This window comes from Ylistrum balloti, unplaced genomic scaffold (genome assembly GCF_031769215.1).
Source record: "Ylistrum balloti isolate Yb309-2 unplaced genomic scaffold, AGI_CSIRO_Ybal_v1 Utg370208, whole genome shotgun sequence".
Classification (NCBI taxonomy): domain Eukaryota; kingdom Metazoa; phylum Mollusca; class Bivalvia; order Pectinida; family Pectinidae; genus Ylistrum; species Ylistrum balloti.
The window spans coordinates 1,546,942-1,573,394 of record NW_026782179.1 but is presented as its reverse complement, the minus strand read 5'-3'; the positions used below and the strand labels follow the sequence as shown (position 1 = coordinate 1,573,394).

The 26,453-nt window shown below is 33.5% G+C and overlaps 3 protein-coding genes across 3 annotated transcripts; all 3 read left to right on the top strand.

Moving 5' to 3' along the window:
- The first annotated feature begins 784 nt into the window (after window positions 1-784).
- Window positions 785-7,999, top strand: LOC132551647 (ubiquitin-conjugating enzyme E2 D2B-like). Its single transcript, XM_060215823.1, has 7 exons — window positions 785-808; window positions 2,645-2,708; window positions 3,098-3,129; window positions 4,336-4,413; window positions 5,147-5,252; window positions 6,766-6,939; window positions 7,857-7,999. The coding sequence occupies exons 1-7, from the start codon at window positions 785-787 to the stop codon at window positions 7,997-7,999; spliced, it is 621 nt and encodes a 206-aa protein (XP_060071806.1).
- Window positions 8,000-11,132: 3,133 nt separating this feature from the next.
- On the top strand, window positions 11,133-13,874 carry LOC132551574 (ubiquitin-conjugating enzyme E2 D4-like). The gene is made up of 6 exons (XM_060215727.1): window positions 11,133-11,240; window positions 11,601-11,664; window positions 12,211-12,242; window positions 12,574-12,651; window positions 12,911-13,016; window positions 13,282-13,874. Exons 1-6 carry the CDS (start codon window positions 11,202-11,204, stop codon window positions 13,419-13,421), a joined length of 459 nt encoding a protein of 152 aa, XP_060071710.1. The 5' UTR covers window positions 11,133-11,201; the 3' UTR covers window positions 13,422-13,874.
- A 5,579-nt stretch (window positions 13,875-19,453) lies between these two features.
- LOC132551646 (ubiquitin-conjugating enzyme E2 D4-like) lies at window positions 19,454-22,520 on the top strand. The gene is made up of 6 exons (XM_060215822.1): window positions 19,454-19,477; window positions 20,275-20,338; window positions 20,633-20,664; window positions 21,061-21,138; window positions 21,309-21,414; window positions 22,381-22,520. The coding sequence occupies exons 1-6, from the start codon at window positions 19,454-19,456 to the stop codon at window positions 22,518-22,520; spliced, it is 444 nt and encodes a 147-aa protein (XP_060071805.1).
- Window positions 22,521-26,453: the final 3,933 nt, after the last annotated feature.

Sequence of the window (26,453 nt, the reverse complement as noted above, 5' to 3'; positions counted from 1 at the left end):
CCTCTCATGTAGAAGGGGAGATAACTGCAGGAAGTTTAAATAAGTAATAAAAAAGTTTGTCAAACCAAAAGTGATATTTTATTTCATTAATCCAGCTGTGCCTTACTGATCATACATTGGACATTTATATATTTTTTACTGGGTATATGTAATTGTTGTTTTTATAGTCATGTTATTTCACTGATTTGAGAAAAGTTCGAAAAGCTTTTGTGTGAATATGTACAAGATATCTGACATATTGTGCCATATGTAAAGTGGTAACGTGTTCATTTATGGCAATCATATAATTTTATTTATATTTTTGTTATAATATCTGTAAATAAAGGACCTGTAACACTCATAACAGGTGTGTGTGTGTGTGTGTTTTCTTTTTTTTTTCCTTTTAGTTTTTCATTTGTTTAGGTTCAGGAATTGTCTACACCGAAACTATCGATGAGTTCCTGTACTTGTTATGGTAGCTGGCTTCTGTAGTGGATTTCCACTACAGGGACTGTAACTATACGCGAAATACTCTTGTTTTTTTTTAATTTCATCTGTTTTGGGTTAGTAATTTCATTTCCATGTCGATTTTCTCCTTTTTTTCGTTTTGTATAGAAAACATCACTATTTACATTAATTGAAATGTCAAACAGTTTTGCTACTTCCTTGTATTAATTTACACAAATGTATACATCCCAGTATATGCATTATGGTGATCTATAAGACATCGGAAAAGGTACAACTTCCTGTGTTGTGTATCTATGATCAGGTCGCTGATTGTATAGTTCTTGCAAACTGAGCAATAATGGGATCTAGACGGCTGAAAAAGGTAATGATTTTCTTTCTTATCTTAATTAATTGTAAACCTGGCTACGTATAAGGATATAAAGATAGCAGTTTATGTAGTAATGTTGTCAGCTCTGATAACCCTGAGATATTACTTTATACAGATGCTGTTCAATGAACGTTTTTAATAAACGTTCATTTGCTTGCTTGTAACAATTAAAGGTATTCAAACTGTTAATTTCTCATTCCTTTTAGTAAATGATTAATAATTAGAGTCAAACTGTAATAACTACCATGTAATGATCATTGCACCGAAATGTTTTCTTCCTTAAATTAGTTTAAGGAGTGATTAACTCATATATGTATATAAAAAAATCAAAATCCATATATATCAGAAAAATAATTAACTTCCTTATGTATCACAAGTAATTAACTTCCTTATGTATCACAAGTAATTAACTTCCTTATGTATCACAAGTAATTAATTTCCTTATGTATCACAAGTAATTAACATTGAATTGTCACGAGTTTATCTGGATTATTTGATGTGTATAAATAATCAATTTTACTTTAAAGGTATCGATTTTTAAATTTTTAACTTCTCCTTGAAGATAGGAAAGAATAAACAGCGACAACATAATTCATCATTCTCGGACATATTTACCGACCTGACTCGGAGGATAGCTAGATATATTTAGGCTTTCTCTACTTCAGGAAGTAACTATCTTACCATGAATATGCGTGTGCAAACGAGAAGAAATCCTTAAAACATATTATTATAACTGATTTTTCCTGATTTTTTTTCCAAATTTATTAAATGTGTAAAATCTTCAGATGGATGCCCCGATTGTCTTGGGATTGCTCTATGTACTTAATTCACAAGTCTCTTGGTCTCGTTTTATGACAGACATGATGGTTCTGTCTGTCAACACTTTAATTCTAAAGGCTTATCTAAGAATCATGAAAACATGCTTTGCTGATATTTTAATGTGATGATTCGTTGGCTTTTGTATCAATTGTCAAGGTATAAAGTTTAAAGATCACGTGCAAATTTTGTATGTGTTTTAAAACTCCAGCCTCGTTCAACAAAAGGTCGGGCATAAAACGGAGTCCTTTCTGTCAATCATCTAGTTCTGATTACCTTTTACAAAAGATAAAGATACTTTAGGACAACACTTAAAGAATGTTCACCTCGCAAAATATGCAAGTGAAAAAGGATTATGCACTGAAATAATTTTTCTTATGTGAAGAGGAACATATTTTCAATATAAATGTATTTAACCAATTCAATTTTCTTTGCTAATGATCTCATTTCCTTACTGGAACATTGTTAAACTTATCGGATATGGCGATTCCCGACTGTAACTTCCTGACAAGGTTGTAACGGTGTAATCACCAGTGTAAAATGATCAGACCGGAAGTGATCGAAATGGCAACAGGAAGTTCGTAGTTTTCAAGATATAAAGTAAAACACGTTTAAGAATATTTCTAAAAATCATGGTATAGTTGATCATCGTTAATCTGGCTATCATCAAATCAGTTAACGAAAGCAATTCTTGTGTTTTAACGAAGGAAGATAGCTATATTTTTCAGTTTAAATATTTTGCTTCACACCAACAAATCCCCCGCCAAAGTAATGGTCTATTTTTTAATATCACAAACTCCTACAACAATATATATTGTCAAAATATTTTATCTGCTTTTTGCAGAATCTATATTTTATGTAACAGCACATTTATGTGGACTAGGTGTCTGCATTCTCTGTTTGCGAACACAAGTAAAAAGCTGCACATGGATGTTACTAACCTAAATATTCTTCGGGCAGATCTGTATTTTAAAGTATAGCAATAATCGGATGACCTTTACATTTGACCTGTAGGAGCTCCTACAAATGACAAAAGACCCACCAGAGAACTGCTCAGCTAGACTTGTCGGGGATGATCGTAAGTCACTTTTGAACAATAATAGAAATTCGATAATTTTCGTTATACATACATTTCCTAAATCACTTTTGAAACAAGGTGACATTTTGTTTCGGAATTTATATATGCAAATGAGATAATACATGTAGGTAAAACAATGTATACAAAATGTATTGTTATGTATTTTTTGGTAAACGCTAGAGGTTAGGGATTGGTCACGTAAGCTATCTATAAAAAAATTGGTAAGGTCGCTGTGGGCAGTAAAGAACATTCAGAGACAAACATGTACCATCCATGAAACCACACCATAAAATAACACCCGCGTCTCGTTAAAAATGAAAGAAAAGTTAAAAATTATATGTAGATCTGTTATGAATGTTCCTTAATATTCTCCCTATGTCTATTTTAAGTGTTTCACTGGAAAGCATCACTGACTGGTCCGGTGAGTATTTCTACGTCAAAATGATTATATTTTTCTACTGTAGTTGAATGACGTGATTTGAATTAATGTGAAATGTTTACGTGTGAAATTGTAAAGATACACATTAAAGGCACAAGGAAAGTTATGAGGTTAAATAGGACAGTCTCGTTAGCTACAACAATTGTTCGGAATATGAACCGTATTTAAGATGATAAGTCTTTTTTACGAGAATGAGCGTAGTGTGTAATAAACCCAACATTTAAAAAAATCATTTTACACTGATATATGCCTACAAGACATTTGTGATATTTCTAAATCTCACTGCCTTTCCTTCTTCTTTTCCCGAGAGAAATGAAATATATTTTGTTGTTGTTCAACCCTCCAGATTTTCTTAAAAGGGGTCGTTAAAACTATCGGCTTATTGCTGGATTGGCTTTACCAAAAATACATCCCTACAAAAGGCTTTACCAATAATGTATTACTATGAAAGGCTTTGCCAGTAAGGTATTCCTACGATAGGCTTTATCAATAATGCATTCCTACGTTAGACTTTGCCAGTGACGTATTCCTAATATAGGTTTTGCCAAAAATATATTCCTACGACAGGCTTTATCAGTAAGGTATTCCTATGATAGACTATCAATAATGTATTGCTATGATAAGCTTTACCAGTAAGGTATTCCTAAGATAGACTTTACCAATAATATATTCCTATAATAGATTTTATCAATAATAAATTGCTATGATAAGCTTTACCAATAATATATTCCTAAGATAGACTTTACCAATAATATATTCCTATGATAGATTTTATCAATAATGTATTGCTATGATAAGCTTTACCAATAATATATTCCTATGATAGACTTTATCAATAATGCATTCCTACGTTAGACTTTACCATTAAGGTATTCCTAAGATAGACTTTACCAATAATATATTCCTATGATAGATTTTATCAATAATGTATTGCTATGATAAGCTTTACCAATAATATATTCCTATGATAGACTTTATCAATAATGCATTCCTACGTTAGACTTTACCAGTAAGGTATTCCTAAGATAGACTTTACCAATAATGTATTTCTGTTATATGTTTTACCGGTAATGTATTCCTACGTACCTTAACATTATCATATTTAGTTACCTAGTACAATGTAACTCAGTTCGAAATCTCTCAATTTGAAGACGATACTAATATGTATAACCGGTCGTTTTTCTACAGGAAGATACACCTTACGCTGACGGGACATTTGAACTAGACATACGATTTCCAGTCGAATATCCGTTTAAACCACCTTCGGTAAATCAGATTTAGTTTAAACGATAGTTTATCCATTATTATTGAAATACATGAAGGCACAGAATAAACAGAAGTGAAAAAGGAGTTTACAACAAGCGTGAAGCTTTTGTAAGTTATCAGTTTTCTACATGGATGTCATACATGTCGTATATTATATCAAATTATTGCGATATTTTAAAATACAAATTAAAGTATTATTACATATACAGTATATTTCATTGTACAATGCAGTTTAATTCAGTATTTGGTTATACAGCATATAATTATGTATTGAAAAGTGCTATTCACCTGTGTGTTTTCGGTACAATTAATTGACACAAGGAAGTCGGGGATGTCTGTGATATTGAAAATCGAAGTCTTTTGAAGTGCACTCGTCTGTTTACAAAATATACCAAGTGCAATATTAAATGATATCAAGGAAGTTCACACTTTAGAAAACGAAGAAACCATTTGGTCAATGCATGCTGAGGAAGCATTCCTACTGCTTAAGTTTCCTGATTAACATATAATCAATTCTATCATCAGAGGAGAAAAGTTAAGGTTCTTTGTTACCTTTCTTTGTCAAATCGACATGCTAACATGTAAAACTCTATGGGATTATTTGAAAATCAATCTTACAAAGAGTCGAGTTTACAAAATTATAAACAGAACACAGCTTTGTCGAAAAATGGGCGTTGTTTAATACCAAATTAGAGTACCATGTTATTTTACTTCTGCATGTAAACAACTCAAGGTAAAGTTCGATACCAAGATCTACCATCCAAACATCAGTGTTAATGGTCAAATATGCATGGACATCCTGAGGTCCAAGTGGTCAGCTGGTATTACAGTTAGTGCGGGTAAGTGTCACTGATGTATTCGCCTCTTACTACCGATGAAGGGAAGGTGTGAACGACACACTTACTATAGTATTGAACAAAGTATTGATACTATTGTATTGAAGTATTCAAATAATCGAGTCAAGTATACAACGACCTCTGTGATTGGTCGGGGGCGGAGTTTACACATTCTGAATAGTTGATCTGACACCCAATTTGTTCCGGTAGGCGGAGTTAATGTACACTATCAGTTACATAACAATTACTAAGTAATCGCTGGAAAAATGTCCGACGACGGCAACAGTACGCAAAATTTTCTTCGACGAAATTATGTCCGATACGAACGATATGGGGACTCCTGTTTTTGTACAAGGCGATGTGGTTGTGATGGATAATTGTGGATTCCATCACCATAGACAGGGAGAGCGCATTTTAAGAAATATGCTGAAAGAATATGGCGTGTCCCTGGTTTTTCAGCCGCCTTATTCCCCGGAATACAACGTAACTGAATATGTATTCAATGTCATGAGACAGAGGCTTCGGGCAAATACCCGACTTGTGTCAGAATTTCTGGAACTTGCAGTAGTAAATGCTCTAGATATTCCGCCCAACCAACTTCAAAGTTTTTTCACATGTTGCGGATATGTATAATTTTCGATGGAAAGATAAAAAATAAAATAAAAAATATATGGGACCACAGAATTCCTTTACTTTTTAATGCAGTATGAATTATCGGCATATATCAGGAGGTCCCAGGTAATTCGTAATTCTTTGCTACATATAATAGAGCTTGGGCTTAAACCGAAATATTTTGAGCCAACCCTCCCCCCCCCCCCCCCCCCCCTTTCAAAAAAATAAATAAATAAATAAAACTAGTACAGAATGACTATATGACTATATTCACTGTTAAGATGTTATGAATTCTCCGGTCCCAGTGATCTAACCTGTTGATATATATTTTGTACGTAAATTAGTTTAGTACTGAGTAACTTTCGTTTTCTCGTTGTACCATCGATGGAAAAGCAAGGTATCATTGGGTGTAGAACGAAAACAAATGGGACAACCCAATTAGGTCTGATCTGAAGCCACCTGTGACTTGGACTCTTCCAATTAACCTCTCGCGACAGTCGAGTGTTTGTAAAATGCCGATGTCTGCACTGTGTTTTTTCACCTGGCTCCACCCACAATCGATCTAGACTTGGCTCTGCCAATCAGAGAGCTTGTTGCATAAATTTAAGGAATTCGATTGGTGAAGTACTTCAGTACAATACTATCAATACTTTGTTCAGTACTACAGTACTTGAAACGTTCACACCTTCCCTTCATCGGTAGTAATGTAGGGAACAATTATAACATACTTAAATTTGCGTGGGGTCAGATTTTTACCATCCCTCTTCTAGCATATTTCATTTCACTTTTTTTTTTCAAATCAAATAATATTTATATTTTATTTATTTCATTTAGCAAAACAACATAATAAAATCTTCACAGCAGAAGACAGAACTAACAGTACGCATTGTTTCCTTTTTTCCAGTTTTGTTGTCTGTTAGTTCTCTAATGGCGGATCCAAATCCTACAGATCCCTTCGTGCCGGAAATTGCCGATATTTACCGAAACGAATATGAACAGTTCAAAGAGACTGCTAAAGAATGGACAAATCTGTATGCATGTCCTGCTAAAATGTTTGATGAAGAATTGACAGAACCGAGTGCTGTCATAGATTCAGACAAAGATAACATACACTAACTGCAGCTGTAAATTATTCGAAATGAATTTTAAGGGAAAACCGTCAGAAATATGTTTGTCATCAATACATCGTCCTGCAGGTGTTACTAATACACATGTAATTGACGTTCTTTTGAAACCAAATATCGACATTTATTAACATATTAACAGGTTTGATCCAGTTTGTTTTTAAAAAAATGGATGCACATTGTCAGTTTTTCTGTGAACACGTCCCTGTTTAGCTTAATGGTGCTGGATTTTAATCTAATCCATTAAACTCCATATTAAATGTATATTTGATAAACAATTGTTCAAAAATCAATGATCCTTTATAGATCGATTGTTTATCAGATCGAGCTCTTGATCCCAACCAGACATTTAGGAAATCTATCTTTTATAATGAGTGATCATTCAGTTCCCACTATTTTACACACAGCAGTTTATTGGGGCATTAAATTGCCATTGTATTGGTAAAGACTTTGTGCAATATATTCTGTCCTTCAAATCTGAAAGGTGAAGTTTGAAACGAAGATCTACCATCCACACATCATAGACGGACAGATTTGTATGGACATTCTACATTCCAAGTGGTCAGCGGTGTTTACATTAAGTACAGGTTATTAATTTTTGTTATGATATTTGTAGTCTATATATTTGCAGTTAACGGTATAACTTACCTCCCTTTATAATGCCCTGTTTACAAATGGAATATTTTGGGTACCTTTCAAGTATGAAAGAATATTTACGGTACATGAATTATTGAGCAAATATGCGATTTGGGCTTGACGTCTTTGCTTCTTTTTATAATTTTGCTGAATTATTATCTAATTTTGGTTTGCTGTCTTGTTGATTCCCGAGTCTTCATATACAATAACACTATCATACAATGTTTGATTTCAGTTCTTCTAGCAGTAAGCAGCCTAATGGCAGAATCTAAATCTCATGACACAGAGGTCACTCAGAGAGCCAAAGAGTGGACAGATATGTATGCTCGTCCGTCTCTTGCAGGAGAAAAAGATTTGAGAGAGCCTGTATTACCATGATTGGGTGGTCATGGTGATTGATGTCTGGGAGAAGATATTGCATTACTTTCAATAATTCTGATATGACATTGAATAAATGCACAAGAACAGTGGACATACACAATTTAAATATTTATGGATATATCATTGTATGATATTTGACATTACATACAAAACTGAACCCTTACTTCACCTTTGACGTTGTTTTATCTCCGGAACACCAACGTTCACAGTCACCAGTTTGTTAATTATACAACAAAACATATAGAAAAACTAATTGCGTAGATACACTACACTATTACTTTGTGTATTGTTGTATTTGTTATTTGCTTTTAAGTGACTTTGTATTTTGCATTCATTGGCCCACTTGTTTTCAACCAGGGCTAAATCTCTTTTAAAAAACCCCACAAAAGCTATATATTAAAGATATATTACTGATGCCTTTTCTTTAAATAGCTAGAAATTCATTGACCATGTCTATCGTATATGCCCATGAAAATTGAAATCAGAGACATGCCAGATTTTCTACAACGGTACCAATAGGGAGAACTTTCCACCAAGCCGTATTAGTGCTTTGATTTCCAGTTTCCTTATGTTTCGATTTCCTTACTGAATAGTAGCAACCCTGCTTTCCAAATATATTGTGTTACAATGTTCCAACTGGTTGGGTATTCAAAGGTTTGTTCCCAATATCACGATCTCCCAGCAAGATGTTGACGTACAAAATATGGTATCTAAAGATGCATGTTGATAAATTATACGATATTGTCGGGAAAAACTCATTTGTGTCCAACACGCTTGAATCGAATACATCGGATAAGTAGAAAGGTTAGCTTCGTCCCGATTTTTTGGTCTTCTTTAACCCAGTAAATTAAACACGGATGATTCGAACACTATTGAATCGAAGACTGCGTTTGTGTCGAATATATTTTGTGGTCCATCTCTTCTAAATTCTAAAGCTTGTCAGTATGACTGGTGGTTCATTTGCTGTTAACCATGTTCTCAATTGGGAACACGAAGGACATGAATTGACCAAGACATACGTAACGTATGTCGTCGTTTGTTCATATTTTGACCTAATTACATAGATTTTAAGTTTAGATTAATATTTTGGTTGATTTATCGCGGTTTCGTTTTCGTTAATGTATAAGTCTGTATTTTCTGACTCTATGCCATCCGTAAATGACTTTTATTTGGTCTGATGAATTATTGTTTTATCCAATAAAGACGTACACTTTACTTCAATATATTACACATTGCTTCGCACCTTATACGAATATATATGGTCACAATGTGTCAACATTTTTGCAAATTAGTTTTGTCTGGTGTATATTAAGATCTATGCAATGTCTTTGGCAGCTAGAAAATGTTAAACAAGCCAACGAGAGGTATTTTTCAACGAAGTGTCATACGTGAACATTAACAGAATGGATTTGGTTAGTCATAATGTAACTTTAGTTGAGATATATTTAGACAGTAATACACATAGATATTACGGTGGTATTACTATATACGTGACTCATGATTACATATTTGGCACCTATACAGGTTTACGCAGAACTACCATTAAGGATTTTATTAAACAGTACTGTTAACATATTTTGTTTCCAACCTCTCACTGATTGACACTCTGCTTTCTCGTTGATGATATTTCAAACACCGCACAGTTTTACAACCGCATACAACCACCACCACCTGGCACCACCAGCAGCATCTGTTTACACCTTTACTTAAACGTGCCTGCCTCGGTGGACCTCATTACACCCCGATTAACTCACGATCTTTTTCCGCTCCGGCCGCACATCCTAATCACGCGTTAGTTTATTCCATTTCAGATTTCCTGAATTATCTTTACTGAACATCTGTACAAATAATGATTTAAACCAAGACTCATTCTCATGACCTTCCAAAATTTTCTCAGTTTGAACTATTTCCCGTTCCGGACCGCCGACCTCCATACTTAATCTACTTTAACACTTTGTTCCTCCAATGAATCTGTGTATTATAGATTAGTTTAAAAACCAAATTACCCTCCTCTCTGGACCTGCACCCTGCACGTGAAATTAAACCACGCTTTTAACCATTACTTACCCACCTCTGTGGACTTTCATACTCTTACTATACATAAACTTAACCAACGCATTACTCCCAAGAAATCTCTATTACATTAAAAAAACTATACATCCTCTCTGAATTTCAATATAAATGTTAATTTAAAGCATGACTTCCTCTCCAGTGAGCCGCGTTATTCCCCCTCTTCCTCTCAAGTTCGTCTTAGATTAGACAAAGCAATAACGGAAATTTTCTCGACGGATGCAAGATGCCTGCATCTCGATTCACGGAATTCATTATTGCTATAAACATTCATAATATTGTTTCAAAGGTGTTTAAGCTGTTGAATTTGATCTTCATCTCAGAAAATTGCAAATCAATTATCTATAATCTGTGATTCTAAAACGTACAAGATCTTTAAGAACATACTGTACTTCAATATTACAAACGTTGAAAGTAAACAGAATTAAAAGGAATTAACTTAAGCATACCTTACATGCCAAAGTTCCTTATCCTAACTTCTATGTTGAACAGGCAGTGTTGACAATTTGTTTGGTTTTACCACATAAAAACGTGACCGAAATATACGAGTTTTTATTCCATTCATAAACTGATATGGCAGTCTTTTCCCAATTAGATGCAATTGACCAACTGACCAAACATCTCTACCAAGCACCGACCTCTCCGTTACCCTTACCCTAGACGGACGAACGGTCTGCCGACAACTTAAGCAACTCATTAGTTCTTGGCATTACTTACCTGTATGAATCATATTATAAGAAATCATTCAATGGAAATTTCCCAATGTTCTATTTTTAGTGGTGTTTGAAAATTTCCTGTTTGAATGCTAAAGAAAATGACGTCTGCTTGAATTTGTTAATGTTCAACTTGTATGAAAAAGTTTGTCTCAAAGCCTTATTCATATCTAAAGTAATATACACACGCTGGCCTAAACGTGTTTGTGCTACAGTGTATTTACTGTAATTGATCTGAACTAGTATCGCTGTCGGCGTTGTCCAATCACATACAACGGTGACGTGTGTTGCTATAAATAGAACGTGTGTATTAGTAAAGGTGCGGTTTGTCTGGCTGTGCGTCATAACTAGCTAAACCACAGACGGAAATACAGAAATTTGTTATCTGGAATTCTTACAGTACCAGTAACTTAGACATGGGCGGTATGGGGACTAACAACAAACGACTCAAGAAGGTAGTGTAAACCATATAATAAGATTGTAACTCTTTTGAGTGCCCAGGCAGTATATATCAGCTGAATTCAGACACAAGTCTGTAATATGCGATTTAGGGGCTCTTCCTGAATCTGTGTATTGATTCTAAGAACAAGGTAGAGGTTTGTATGGATCTCTGAAATATTACATATTAGATGAAACAAATTTCCTGGACAGTCATTTTGTTTAATTGTTTGACATTGTATCTGCTATCTACTCACTACTCTTTACAGTTTAATATCAACCATATCTCTCAAAATGCAGCTGTGATAGGTATCGAGATAAATGTATCATGATCGGCTCAGATCCCGACATTATGTAACTCGCTGTGTTGTTTACAGGAACTTATGTCAATGCAGAGTGAGCCTCCAGACAATTGTTCTGCTGGACTTGTTGGTGACGACAGTAAGTAGTTATCATGTACACATATCCTGTTTCTCACGCTTCAGTGATTCCGCTTCAAGGACACTCTCTCTTTGTTACATTGAACACAACAGGTGATCTCGGTTAAAGAAACTGGACATTTTTGTCGACTACATTATGTATATGAAGCAAATAGGAATGTTCATTATCCTATACGATGACATAACGTGATCCAGTATTATTCAAGCATAAAAGGAAACGAATTTCATTATCTGGGCCAGTTGTATCTAATAATAACTTTTTGTATTAAATGTGATATTCATGTCTATATCTTTAAAAAAAACCCCATGTTTATGAGTAAATTGTTATGCACGTTACAAAATATAAACTGTATTATAAATATTTATGTTGAATTTCAATTTTAATGGAATTCAGTCATTTAACAACATAAAAGCTATGGTTCCTCAATGGGAATAACTACCTAAAATCTCGCCAAACTCCTATTAATAACTTTTGATGTTGTTGATAATTCAGCATGGAATTTATTATCAATATTTGTTACAATATTCATATTTTTCTTTATTGCAGTATATCATTGGCAAGCGACAATATTTGGACCTGTAAGTACGATTAGCTATACTCTGATGTTCTTGATAATATCAAAGAGTTTTTGAAAAAAAGCCTGATCACATTTGGGTATGAGCGTCTTGTTAAAATAAAAAAAATATTATCTGCGCAAGTTTTGAAACCCGGATCATGTATTCTATTGATGAAATTAGTTAATCTTTTATCAAATGTTTTTAATGATCATTTCATAATATTCAGAGGTAATTCTGATAATACTTTTTTTTAAATTGTGCAACTTTAACAATTTAAATCTTGAAATTATGATGTTTTTTTCACATGTTTGTGTTTTGTACGATCCTTAAGTAAAAGCATCTTCTTTAACAGGATGACACACCCTATGCTGGAGGTATGTTTTTCCTCGACATGAGGTTCCCTACAGACTATCCTTTTAAAGCACCGAAGGTAAGTCATATACTAAATCAGATCCTAACTGATTAAGATGTTTGCTTATTGATTCAAATGATTGATTGTTGAAAATTTCCTTCCTAAATGCACCCTAGTTCAAATGATTATTTGGTTAAAGATGTCGGATATGCGTTGATATTTGGTATCTATTGGATGTATATTTTAAGAGCATTTATACAACGTAAACTAAGTATTAATTTTACCATATGTATATTTTTCACACATGTCACATTAATAAATTTTCTTTATACTTCAGATCGTATTTAAAACTAAAATATATCACCCTAACATAAATAGTAATGGAAGTATTTGCGTGGATATATTGAGGTCACAATGGTCACCAGCCATCACTGTTAACAAAGGTATGTTATATGGAAAGCGAAAGTAGAATGTTACACATTTGTAACGTTAGTTGAGAAAGGAAATTTGTTATATCATTATCAGGTAATCAGTAAAATGATCTCGATATTATAATGTTGACATGTTATAAAATAAATAAATGTTACAATATCACTGATAGGATGACACCATGTAACATAAAGTTTTAAATTATGTGATTTTGATTAATAAAAATTGATCTACGTTTATATAGTAACCAATTTGACATTGAAAATGATTTCCTTTCAGTTTTATTGTCGATAAGTTCATTGATGGCGGATCCTAACCCATCTGACCCATTGGTACCGGAAATAGCCAAATTGTACGAGCATAACCGACAGGAATACAACGCCATCGCAAAGGAATGGACTAATAAGTACGCACGTTGAAAGCATTTTTACAGGACTACCCTAATACAGCTATATAGATGACGTCATAAGGACTGATATATCAGAACGACATAGAACAAAGCTATCTGTGATACATAAAATAACGGCGATAGACAGTAATATGCATCGTTCTTCATTAAGTATAACGTCGTCCAATACACCAGTTAGTAAGTCATTTGTGAGGTGTCTACTGATGAAAATATTACAACATGGCTTATCTCGAATCTCTGGTGTTTGAATTATCAATAAATGTTACGCGAGTTCATTAACAGCGGCCTTTTCCTGGTTGCAGGGTAAACTGAAGCTATATCAAGAACTGGCATTTCTTACTTTTATCAATATTGAAAAAAAATCGCGTTCGTGAAATATTCACAAACGAGTACTTTTATGTATATGTTGTATTGTTTATATTGTGTTGAAATCTAATAAAATTATTATTTGTGACAATAAAAATTGTTAAAATAATTTTGATAGTAAAGTTAGATATTTTAGTGAATATTTCAATTTTTTAAATGCAAGATTAAAATGGAAATTTAATATGAAATACAGCATGTGTCGGAAAATGTATCATTAAGGCGATTCGTCATTTAAAGACTAATCAGATATACCAGGTGCCAAAATTTTACATAAAAACGTTTTGAATCTTAAAAGATAATAATATTTTAAGAATAATTTTTCATGTTTACTGTTTGTACTGTAGTAGTTCAAAAGTACTGGGTCAGGAGGTGTTGTTTTAGGAAACGGTGTCAATTACACATTGTTTCATATAAGCTGCCCTTTCTTTTCTGGATTTTTGCCCGAGATTTTCCCGTATTTCTCGCAACCTATCTTCATATGACTGCGATATTAAAATAAATGATTATACAAATTTTGTTTGATGAAAAATACTGAATAATTAAAATAGACTCGTTCAGCACTAAAACACGTATAAATAAATTAGAATATGTTGGATGATTTAACACTACACCCTAACATATTTCTAAAATTATCATAATATGAAAAATACCTGTAATATAACTTATCTTGAACTTAAACCAATATTAAACCATAGATGCTATACAATATGTAACTTAATCACCATAGATTACATAGATAATCATTTTAGTGTTGTACAATAAAGTACCCGAGACAAAACTTCAGAATAAAGAGCATTTGAATAAAAACAAATATCCCTGAAATAAAACTAGAGTATTTAAGATAAAATGAAAAACTACTTGAAATAATTCTGGAATACTGGAAATAAAACAAATATACCTGAAATAAAACTAGAGTATTTAAGATAAAATGAAAAACTACTTGAAATAATTCTGGAATACTGGAAATAAAACAAATATCCCTGAAATAAAACTAGAGTATTTAAGATAAAATGAAAAACTACTTGAAATAATTCTGGAATACTGGAAATAAAACAAATATACCTGAAATAAAACTAGAGTATTTAAGATAAAATGAAAAACTACTTGAAATAATTCTGGAATACTGGAAATAAAACAAATATCCCTGAAATAAAACTAGAGTATTTAAGATAAAATGAAAAACTACTTGAAATAATTCTGGAATACTGGAAATAAAACAAATATACCTGAAATAAAACTAGAGTATTTAAGATAAAATGAAAAACTACTTGAAATAATTCTGGAATACTGGAAATAAAACAAATATACCTGAAATAAAACTAGAGTATTTAAGATAAAATGAAAAACTACTTGAAATAATTCTGGAATACTGGAAATAAAACAAATATACCTGAAATAAAACTAGAGTATTTAAGATAAAATGAAAAACTACTTGAAATAATTCTGGAATACTGGAAATAAAACAAATATACCTGAAAGAAAACTAGAGTATTTGAAATGAAAAGACTCCTGAAAATGCATGCCGCATGGCGCTGTGAAGGGCGATCTCATAGTCGGCGAATACAGTAGTTGGACACATTGGGATGTTACATTCATCCATGGCGGTCTTCAGTAGAATGAGAAACCAGATGTGGATCTACCGTCTCTTTCCGGGCAGGAGAGTGTCGACTACAGGGATTATGGTTCCAATAACATCTGTGAAAGTGTCGGGCAAGTGTAGAAGTTCCCATCACAGTAAATCTTGTCAGCAGCGGCATGGTCTGTCATGTTCCCGGAAGTGGCAGGCAAGGTAGCGGGCATCATTTCCATTGTCAGTTAGCAGGAAGTGTTCACCAGTCATTGTCACGGTCCATCGTCTATCAAGGTTGATGTTACTAGTCGTCTTTGGCAGCTTTGGTGTCAGTTTCCGTCTGGCTCTGTAGAGTGCTGATCTTGCATTTTTGTAGGTATGAATCTGCTTCACAACGGCCCTTGCCTGACCATCATAGTCATCATCTAGCAGCTTGGTTACCTCCTCCTGGTAAATTGACAGTGTTGGTCTGACCTCTAGTTTATATTATTCAACATGTGCTTAATAATCACCTCATTTAGCTGCCATGTTTCTCCTCCCTATTGATAGTGAACACAAACACATCGTAACAACAAAATAGTAATTACACCTGCTACTCCGCAAAATGTTCTATCAAAGATAGGATGATGAACTTGAAGGTTATGAAACGAATGACGTTACTGGTTAAGAAAATATCGGGTGTCTGGTAATTGGTATCAAATCTACTAATTTATCAATGAGAAATGATTAATAGTCATTTTGGATTAATTTTATTTTGTTAACTTCTGGTCTAAACATCCATCAGTACAACATGTATACACAAACACAAGGTACAATGTGATAAGTTAAGTAGCTGTTATGTAAACTTAAAATATTACATTCCAAATAAAATAAAAAAAAAATAAGATATTCAAACATTTCACAAAATATATGAAATAGGTTTCTTCATACCTAATAATGCTATAGAGAATAAAATTGAGTGTGAATATTGTTTAAACATATCTAAGATATTTAAAAAGAGTATCATGAACATCAAATTTAAAAGGAAACAAAAATACAACTTACACTAGTTGCTGAATGCCATCAGGGGCAGTTTTACATGTAAATTTACCTGCTGGAACTAATACTACTTTAGAAGAAAAGACTATGACCACTATCAATACATAATGCTCTCGAGGGGATTAAAAATGTTGGCACTCAAAGATACATCCGGTCAGGGTCATCCAGTACACTCCCCTATATAATTCTCCCGGGCACCTCCCTAGTGACACCCTCTGCGGCAGGAAGGTACCAATCGGATGTCACAGGTATCTCATTGATGACGTATTTGGGGTTTTCTTTGCTGTATCTTTGTTTAGAGCGATTGCATTTCTATGAAAAAAAAGAGAGAAGACGGTACATATGTACAACATTTTATCCCCCCTCACGATGGAATGAATTTAGGCAGGAGACCCATCCCACATCCATCCTTACCATCATTACCTACTCTAATATATACATCGTAATAAGATATTACAATTACACAAGAGTCATCTACCATACCTTGCTATAGTAAAGGAACTGTCTGACTATATTCACAATTTTTCCGATAACACGGGTCATGGCATTGGACCTTTCTGGGGTAGTTTACTCTCCTGCAAGTTGATAACATCAGAAGCGCGTATCCAGAAATTGAATTTCTTTAGCCTGCGCAACCATTTCACTTAATATTTTTTGCTTTGACCTTTCCTTGTCAAAATGGTTTCCACCTTCAGCATATCGTCGTTCCTTACATCCACTTTCTGTAGCTCGGACTTATAAAAAGTTCCCTTGATCTCGTGGCCCCGTCAAATGTGTTAAAGCCCCAATATACGTAAAAATCACTATAAATAACAATCTTTATCGTATTTTCCCCAAAACAAATACATTCCTTTTATTAAAGAAAATAAAACTGACTGTTTTCAATTTAAATAAAAATTGAAAAAATCGGAAAATAAACAATGTGGGACCCACAATAATTCATACATCACCGCTCGTAGCGATGACATTGCGCATGCGCATATTCCGCGTGTGCAAACATGGCAGACACAGTACATACGTTCACCAGTCGCTTCCTTTTTTCCAATCATACATCAGGCCAGTTCTGAATTCTTACGAAATAATTGTGCGTCGTATCGTTTCTAAACTAATTATTCCTTCTAATAATTTCCCAAAAACTGAATGTTTATCACAGGAATACCTCAAGTCTACGACAAGACTTCGCAGACAATGTTTGTAAACAAAAACTTACTGTAGACATATCTGCATGTGCTTACTCTATAAGTAGAAACCTCAACTCTCGCGAGACAGGTCATGAACTTACCGACGTGGTTCGGCAACAATCGTAATTTCGATGGCAGCGTGTTTAAAATGGAGGTGTGTTTACAAATAGCGAGTTTCAACTGCTCATATATCAATACTTTATGCACAAAGTCATGATAACTATTGTTTGAATAACTTAATTTTAACTACATTTTAGAGAATATCTCAATAATTATGTGTGATTCTACACTAAAGTTTTGGTGAATGTTACGTATATTTGGGCTTTAAATGAAATGGACTGAGCGTGGGGATTACCATTTGTTGTTACCTGTGTTTAGTGGACGGTTTACACCCATATTAATGCGAATATGGTACTCATTGATACAATGCGTGATAGGTCCCATACCATTTTACACAGACATACACGAATATGTTTTAAATGACATTAAATGTTTTGAAATCTTCGGTATATGATAAAGAGGACCGTTGTCTGTTCCTTTTTGACCCTGTAGTTTCAACATACTCAACAAAGAACAGATTTGGAATAATCCGATTACTAGCATATAAAAAGGTTAAAAACGTCTTGATAAAATAGATCAATGGGGTAACGATGCAAACGACCGATACCATTGTTTTGAAATGTCAGACTGTTAGTCTAAGGATTATACAAACGACACAAGAGAACAGCACCTTAATACTTATCTCTGTGTGGGTATACGACTTTGTTTTTAGATCTTTATATATCTGTCTTTAAGAAATTTACATAAGACCTACAATACAGGCAATTATCTGTAGTTCATGTGTAATGTATATAAAGGAAGAAAGAAAGAAAGACAAAAGAAGAAAGAAAGAAAGAATATCATAATAAGATATCAGTGGAAAATATGAAAGTGATACGAGAAGAGAAAGTGAAAATTTCTGGTGGGGTGCTGTTTTGGGTGTGTGTGTACGTATGTGTGTGTCACAGTATACTACTGAAGTGTAAAAACATCTTTTGTAAGTAAAACAAAATCTCAAAATATAAAACAAATACTGAAATGCACGTTTTATAATCAGACTGCTCTAACTAAGACAAAAATCGTTCATTATAAGTGATTAAGTAACTATTGACTCAAAGACAACACTAATCACAGTATGGCATTGTGTACATGGTTGATAAGTTATCAGCTCTAGCTGCTCGTCGATAGTCATTATCGTTTAGAGTTATCGGATGTACAGCTGTGTACTGTTCAGTATGCTAACAAAAGAACGAAATATAGATCGACATCACCATTTCGAAGGTGTGTTGATAAGAAGGACATATATCCTGATAGTACATAACTCTGAATCTATTTAATTAGGTTAAGCAGTATATTGATGGCAGATTTGTCCCCTCTCCAGATTTCCTTATAACAGTTAAATCTTAATTAGGTTAAAAAGTAGTTATTATGTAACTTTTGTTTCATACATTTCCTAAAATATATGATTAAGGACAGAGCTTTTGTTGAATCAAATATCAAATCCTGTTGGCAATATCGCCACAACAGCTAATAATGATATTCCGTTTCATAGATCTACAGTAGGTATACGGGTATACAACTAATGTGTGTCAGAATCGTGTTCTATGTGATATCGAATTCTAAAAATAGCTTTGATTTGTTCTATATTGATTGCTTTGCAGGTTGGATGAATATGTATTATCACAAGGTGCAACTACCCTTGACGGCATGATTCACAACCCGTATTTCATTGTTTAGTTCGCGATCGACAAAGTTAAAGTACACACCGGTGACGTGTGTTGTAAATAGATTACGTGTGGTAAAGCTGTGTAAACCAGGTGGGATACCATAATACCATACACAGAAAAAATGGCGGAACGAAGACTGGCTAAGGTAATGACTATGTTTTGTTCTTGTTTTAGTGTATAAAAGATATGACTCCCGACCTTACCAACTCAACATCAACTTCTCTTGGTGATGTTGCTTTTGACCCTCCTTTGCTAGTGATGATTAAATGTTGATATCATATAATCATATAAATTTACATGTGAACATCAAAAGAAGTCCAGTCTTGCTGTTTTGTTGTAAGCTAAGCACTATTGCTGCCACAATACATGCATGTCATTATAATCAATTGTGTTGGTGTACATTCTCCTAACATTGTTCTGCAGGTATGACGTTAGTATTGTACATGCTATCCCCATTACATGATTCGTAAGAGGTGACTATATATGGACATTCACGTGCGCCTTTTTGAAGAAGACTATGGGTTCGGTCCCCAGACCATTACGTTTAAAACTGACGTTCTCTATAGTGGTAGTATGACGATAGTTTTGCCTGTAGTCGGTATAATGTGACTGGGTGGGATGTCTTTGTGTACGCTTTCGGCGGTAGATTTCAGTTTTGTTGTAACACTTTAGCAGGGAGGCTTACAACGACATGTTTCAGGCTGCCACACACATACTCACTCGCCTCGCTTAGATATTGATAGTATTAACATACTATTAATATCTATGGTTATTTTATGACCATATATATAAAACCAAACCGAACGTAACTTTTGTTTTCACCTATATTTCGCAATGAATAAGCATGCGCATAAGGAAGCTAAATTGTTTAAGAATCCTTTTGATCTGTCATTACGCGTAAAATAGTTGTATCCAACCAATTGTACCAATAATTTGTTCCAGGAACTGACGTCGATAAATGAAAATCAAGGCGGATTTTTTTCCGTTGACCTTGTTGGAGAAAACAGTAAGTAAAGGGTGACGTTTATATTATTACTCATATACTCATGTGTCGGTTCTTATGTATATCTATATCTAAGATATTCCAATTGGTATACCGTTTGATAAATCTTAACGTACATAATCAACCTATCTTTCATTTAGTATCTAACAAAAGAATCACTTTAGTATAGAGTTTCCTCAGTTACTTGATAGTAAGACTAGATTCAGAAGTTAATTCAGGAATCAACAGGATATCTTTCTCACACCAGGGATAGCCTTTTGCTAAATGTATTCATATTATTTTTTTTGTTTCTTGTAGTATATCATTGGCAAGTTAAAATCAAAGGACCAGTAAGTAAATCAAAAGTTTAAAATTGAGTTTATTACATATTAGCAATTTCATATTAAATTTTTCATTACTTTTGACCAACGAAATCAAGTCCCACGAACTTGTTTTCCTTTGAAATTTAAATCTTCCGAAAATTTATAGTTTTACGGTACTTTGTTGGATCAGAAAATACAACTTAACAGAAAATAAAAGGAAATGAATCGTCTTCTTAAATTACTTAACCGACTTAAATAGTTGTCTTCGATTTTATCGCTTCTGTATTGTCAGTTCAAAATAAACACGATACATGTATTATTTGTCGACTTATGTGAATGTCACTGAAAATATCCGAAATCCTCATATTCTCCCATTTATCCATTTAAACAATTAATAACTATACTAAGCTTATTGTTATGCAGGAAGGGACACCGTATGCTGGAGGTGTATTTTGCCTTGATCTAAATTTCCCTTTGGACTACCCAATGAAATCACCAAAGGTAAGCGGTATATTGAATGAAAATGTTTCAAGTTGTTTTAAACTAAAACACACACGGCAATGACTTTGTTTTTTCTGTTTCAAATGTGTCTGCTAGTAAATGTTGGAACTCTCTATGTAATCCTACAATAACAATGAATTATGTATTTCATATTATGCTCTTTCTTTCAGATCAAATTTGAAACGAAGATATATCACCCTAACGTTAACAACAATGGATCCATCTGTGTGGATATCCTAGAGTCAAAATGGACACCGGGCAAGAAGATAGAAACAGGTAAAATACACGGATATAGAAAGTTGATTCTATATGTATTATTTATGATAAAGATTTTTGTGAAAAAGATTGAAAAAAAAAAAAAAAAACAGGTGAAATAACAAGTTTACTTATTATTTTTATTTCAAACACTTGGTTTTTCATCATATTTGTTGTCCGAGTTTCTCTGAGGCCAAAACACATACGTAGTTCATGTTTATCACAATGTATACTGTCTGCCTCTACACAAGATATTTTCTATGACAATATCGCGCTAAAAAGCCGTATAAATGCTTGCGGGCAAATATACACCTACCGTTTATATTTTTATTAATGACTGGTTTTACCAAAATATCACTTTGCAGCGATTGTAGTGACTTTTAAGTGATTTATCTGTACCTTTGTGGCATACTTTTCAGTGGTTTAGTAATTTTTAGCGACTTTTAATTGTTACATTAAAATATTATTTTAGTAATATATGATGTTGTAAGGACTAATGATTTATCTTTAATTTACGGTTGTCAGAGTAACTTATTAAGGAATATTCTATTTCTTTGTGCGATATGAAGCTGGACCTGCTTTAATGCTGGATTGTTTACCTGTTGGTTCCGTTGTTGTATGCCTTGTTCTCATTTGAGATCATGCCTTTACTACTTTCTTGTATTGATTAAGATTTACATTTCGGGTTCGTCGATGAAGCAGAAAACGCTTACTCTTCCGAAACCTTATCTTACTCTTACTCTTCATAAATAAAGTCTTCGGGTAAATCTTTCCATTGTATATATTTTGCCATAGTTTGACTGAAATTAAGTTTAGATTATGATGATGTCGTATTTGTTGCAACGACTTTTCAGTGATTTATCCCAAATTTGCATTGACTTTTCAATGGTGTATACTTTTGCAGTAAATTTGCAGTGGTTTATCTATCGTTTTAGTGTGTTTTAAATGATTTATCTATCATATTGTTGCCTTTGATTTTATTTCTAGTTTTGGAGTCTATAGTAGTGCTATTTTCGGAACCTAACACTGAAGACCCTTTGATGCCGGAAATTGCCAGCCTTTATATTAAGAACCGAGAAAAATTCAATGCAAATGCAAAGGAATGGACCAATAAGTACGCACGCTGACAACAGAAATGAAAACACAATTTACAGATATAAGTGAATGACGTTATCACAACGACGACGTCAGACATTGTGACATCTGCAGACATTGTTTTCATGCGAAGCTTTCTGTGATATATTTATGAAACGAAAACCCATCAATCGCTCACTCCTGGAATTTAAAAATGTCTTTCAAAATGTGGTTTTTTAACACTTGCAATAATGTTTGACAATAATTGTACATTCTGTACTTTCAACGACATAATATCTTAAGCAAACGTTCTTTTTTTGTTCCGAGGATGTGGACTATTAACTTTATGTTTACTAGGAATACAAACGACTTTCCCTAATTTGTAGCACTCGTAAGATTCATAATACCTTACAATGGGCAATATATCGCATTTTTATGAAAAAGCGAGCAGCAGACCTATTTTGAGTCGTGTTGCGATTGGTTATATATCGTTATTCATAATACATGGAGTCTTTTAGTATGACATTTGTCAATGGCGGAATCTAGACTTCTATTGAAACGACCAGTTTGTTTGAACATGATTTTTTTAGAAAATAGTATGCATGTTAATAGGTAATATACACTGTCCTTCATATCTGAATAAGTAACATTGATTGTTGTTTGAGGAAATAATGATGAGGCACATCAACAACATTGATTTGTGACGTCACAATATTGTTAATGCAATAGAGTAAAGTTTGCAGTTATATGAAACAGTTATGTTTTGTCTTCTTTCAAGCACATACTTGAATCTTGTAGGCGGTGCTAACCCTAACCCGGCAATTATACCAGGATTCAATTCTTCGGAGTCTGTATAAAAGACTCAACACTCTACATATACTGTTGTCGGTGATAATACCAGGATGTTTAACATACATATTTTGTTACCTTTGTTTGTGGTTTATCCTTATTTACACCACAGTGAATGCAAAGAAAATATCCACGTACAGGTATTCCACATGGAATTCGCGTACTTACAGAAGTGACAGACATTTCTCGTCATGTTTAACAAGTCACTTCCGATTCTAGAGCTATGGATTGCACAAAACAAAAACTAGTTTTCTTAATGTCTATCACCAATCCATGAATAAACTCATCGATAATACATATAAAATTTATAAGATTAGCAACAAGCGATTCGCAAATGTATATTTAAGATAATTCAATAGAAATAAGTTTAGCATACACAAATCAATGAAAAAAACAATTACCGATTTATTCGTTACGATATTTTGCATGCAAACGTTTTAGAAAACCAGTAAATCAAGTAGTATACAAATACATACACCTAACGATATAAAATTTACACAAATAAAATCAATTTCACAATATTGAACACAAGTATTATCAACAAAGGTTCATTGAAACACTGTCATAGTCGATGGTAAATATATAGTGGCAGAGAGTAAAATATAACAATATCGTCACTTAGATAATGTGAATTATAAGTGTCAATCAGCGTTAAGTGGATTCATGAACAGTGGGGTCTTCTTATGTGAGTTACTTCCCTTACGCTACTTATGGAGAGAGATAGTGGGTAGTATGTTTTCCTCGATTTCTCGCGTAAAAGCATTGCTGTAAACTTACAAATTGTTTCCTATATTGATAAGGATGAAAATAAGTGAAAAACACCTTTCCATACAAAACACCATCATGAGAACAGAATCATAATCCAAAATTAAAATTCAATAAAACGAGGGCAGACTAAGCACGGAAACTTCACATCATAAATTATATCAACAAACTACAAGAAAATACCATTTTTATAAATCAAACTCAAATTCAACAAAACTAGGGCAAAATATGAACAAAAGAACGACTTACGAGGAAACTCCTGATAAAAGTACGAGGAGAATAAGACCAAACGTTCTAGAGGAGTAAGCGTCTTCTGCACCATCGGCGACGTCCGCCATGTTAATCTTGGTTAATCAAAGTAACTAGTATCACGTTCTCAAATGAAAATAACTGAACCAACAGGCAAACTAACGAGCATCAAATGCATCCAGTCAGCTTTATATCGCACAAAGAAATACAATATTTCTTAATTAGATAGCTATGACAATAATTTTCATTACAATGCATCTTTTCAAAATCTTTGTCATGAATTTTCCCGTCAGTTGGCGACATCTTGCATGAAAACCTTGATACTTGGAACAGGCCCTTAGGTATCGAATGTTGCTATCCAGAAATGGAAAATTCATAATAGGGAAATCGAAATCATCACACTTGCCAATATAAATTTAGAGTTAGATGCGGAGGTATATGAACCTAAAAATTGATAATGATTGATATCAAAAGAGTATCAAGTCATAAAGCATAATTTGATTTTTCACCAATTAAATACAAAATTTTTCCCTGGCTATTACCACGTGGATATTTCATTGAGAAGAACTTGGTGTGAAAAAATCATAAACCTGTTATTATCGTCAGTGGTAACGTTAAAACCTTGGAGATATCTGAATTTAATGCCAAAAAACAAATATTACGTGTCTTAATTTTCTAATGAAATTGGATAAATTGTGGACAAAAGTTCTTCAAATTACATTTGTCAAATTGTCGTTAGCACCTTAACTCGATATGAACAAAATTTATCCTAATAAGCTTTTCACACACCCAATTTAGTGCCGAGCATAAAGCACGAATTATGAAACTTCGGTATATCAATGCCTAACCTGATTTTACAATCTGAATGACTAAAGTGACATAATTCTTTTACATTTCATTGAAAGTTTGTAATGTTAAAGTTAAATTCAATAACTATACATAACTGTTTATTCCCTGTCTTACATATAAACAGTTACACAAGTTGTTATTTACCAAAAACACTATAAAATACATCAATCGAGCAACACGTATTTATCTTGGGAGTTAACCTTGTAATCTTCTAAGTGCAAAAGCGACGAAAGGATCGGTTGTTTATAGATAATATCAACTACAACTGATACCACACAAGTACAAATATGGTTTCGGATATGTAAAGGTATAGATATAATATCCGAAGCATCAAATCGATTGTTTTTGTTGTGAATATTCGTGACTAACTAGTTCCACAAAAATCTCACTGAAAATTAAAAATTGATTTGTTGCAGTAGACCTTGCCATATGTGGTACCGAAACCCAAGACAGTAAAGTTTAACAGCTTTAACGACAGAAAATGGAAAAATGAAAAAACAAAACCCACAAAACTGCAAAGTATCCATGACCTAAATTTCACTTGCCAAAAGGGTATAAATTGTTTTTAACTGTGGTTTTTAACTGTTCGCTATGAAAGGTATATAGCTCTCAGGTGTTTTGTAATGTTGTGTTTATTACAAAATTGTGCTCTCCGATACCCATAAAATCCTAGCAGGGAAGCAATACTAGCTGAAAATCAATTTGGCTATAGCACGACGTATTTGCTATCGAATTCATCCAGCTACTTTCATTGTTAAATTAGCGCATTCTAAATAAAATATCAATATTTTCATTAGTTCAAACCGAAGACTACACTACAGATTGAATTCACTACACGGAAAATATAATATACGGTCATATGTGGCCGGTATAGGAAATCGATTTCCCTCACGGTGGTGACGAGGCCTCCACGTGCTGGCACCATCAGTAGCAAATCAAAGCCCGTCAGTTGAGCTGTGAGAATCAGTGTGTACATGATTGTGACGATTCAGTCACCTGTGACAGTATTTAAGTGTTGTTGGGACTTAAATAGAAGAGATATTGGAATATTCGCACCTTGGCATTAAAGACTGTCTGTCCAGGTAGGTGAACGTATTTTCACAGTTAAAGAGAACGCACACATATATATTGTATAAGATACACACACACTTAAATGTCTTTAAATTCATAATAATATGGACACTTTATATGTTTGTGAGGTACATGTGTCACAGACACATTGGGAATATTTTGATCAATATATAAATTACTGCTCAATGCAGAACCTTGTCCAC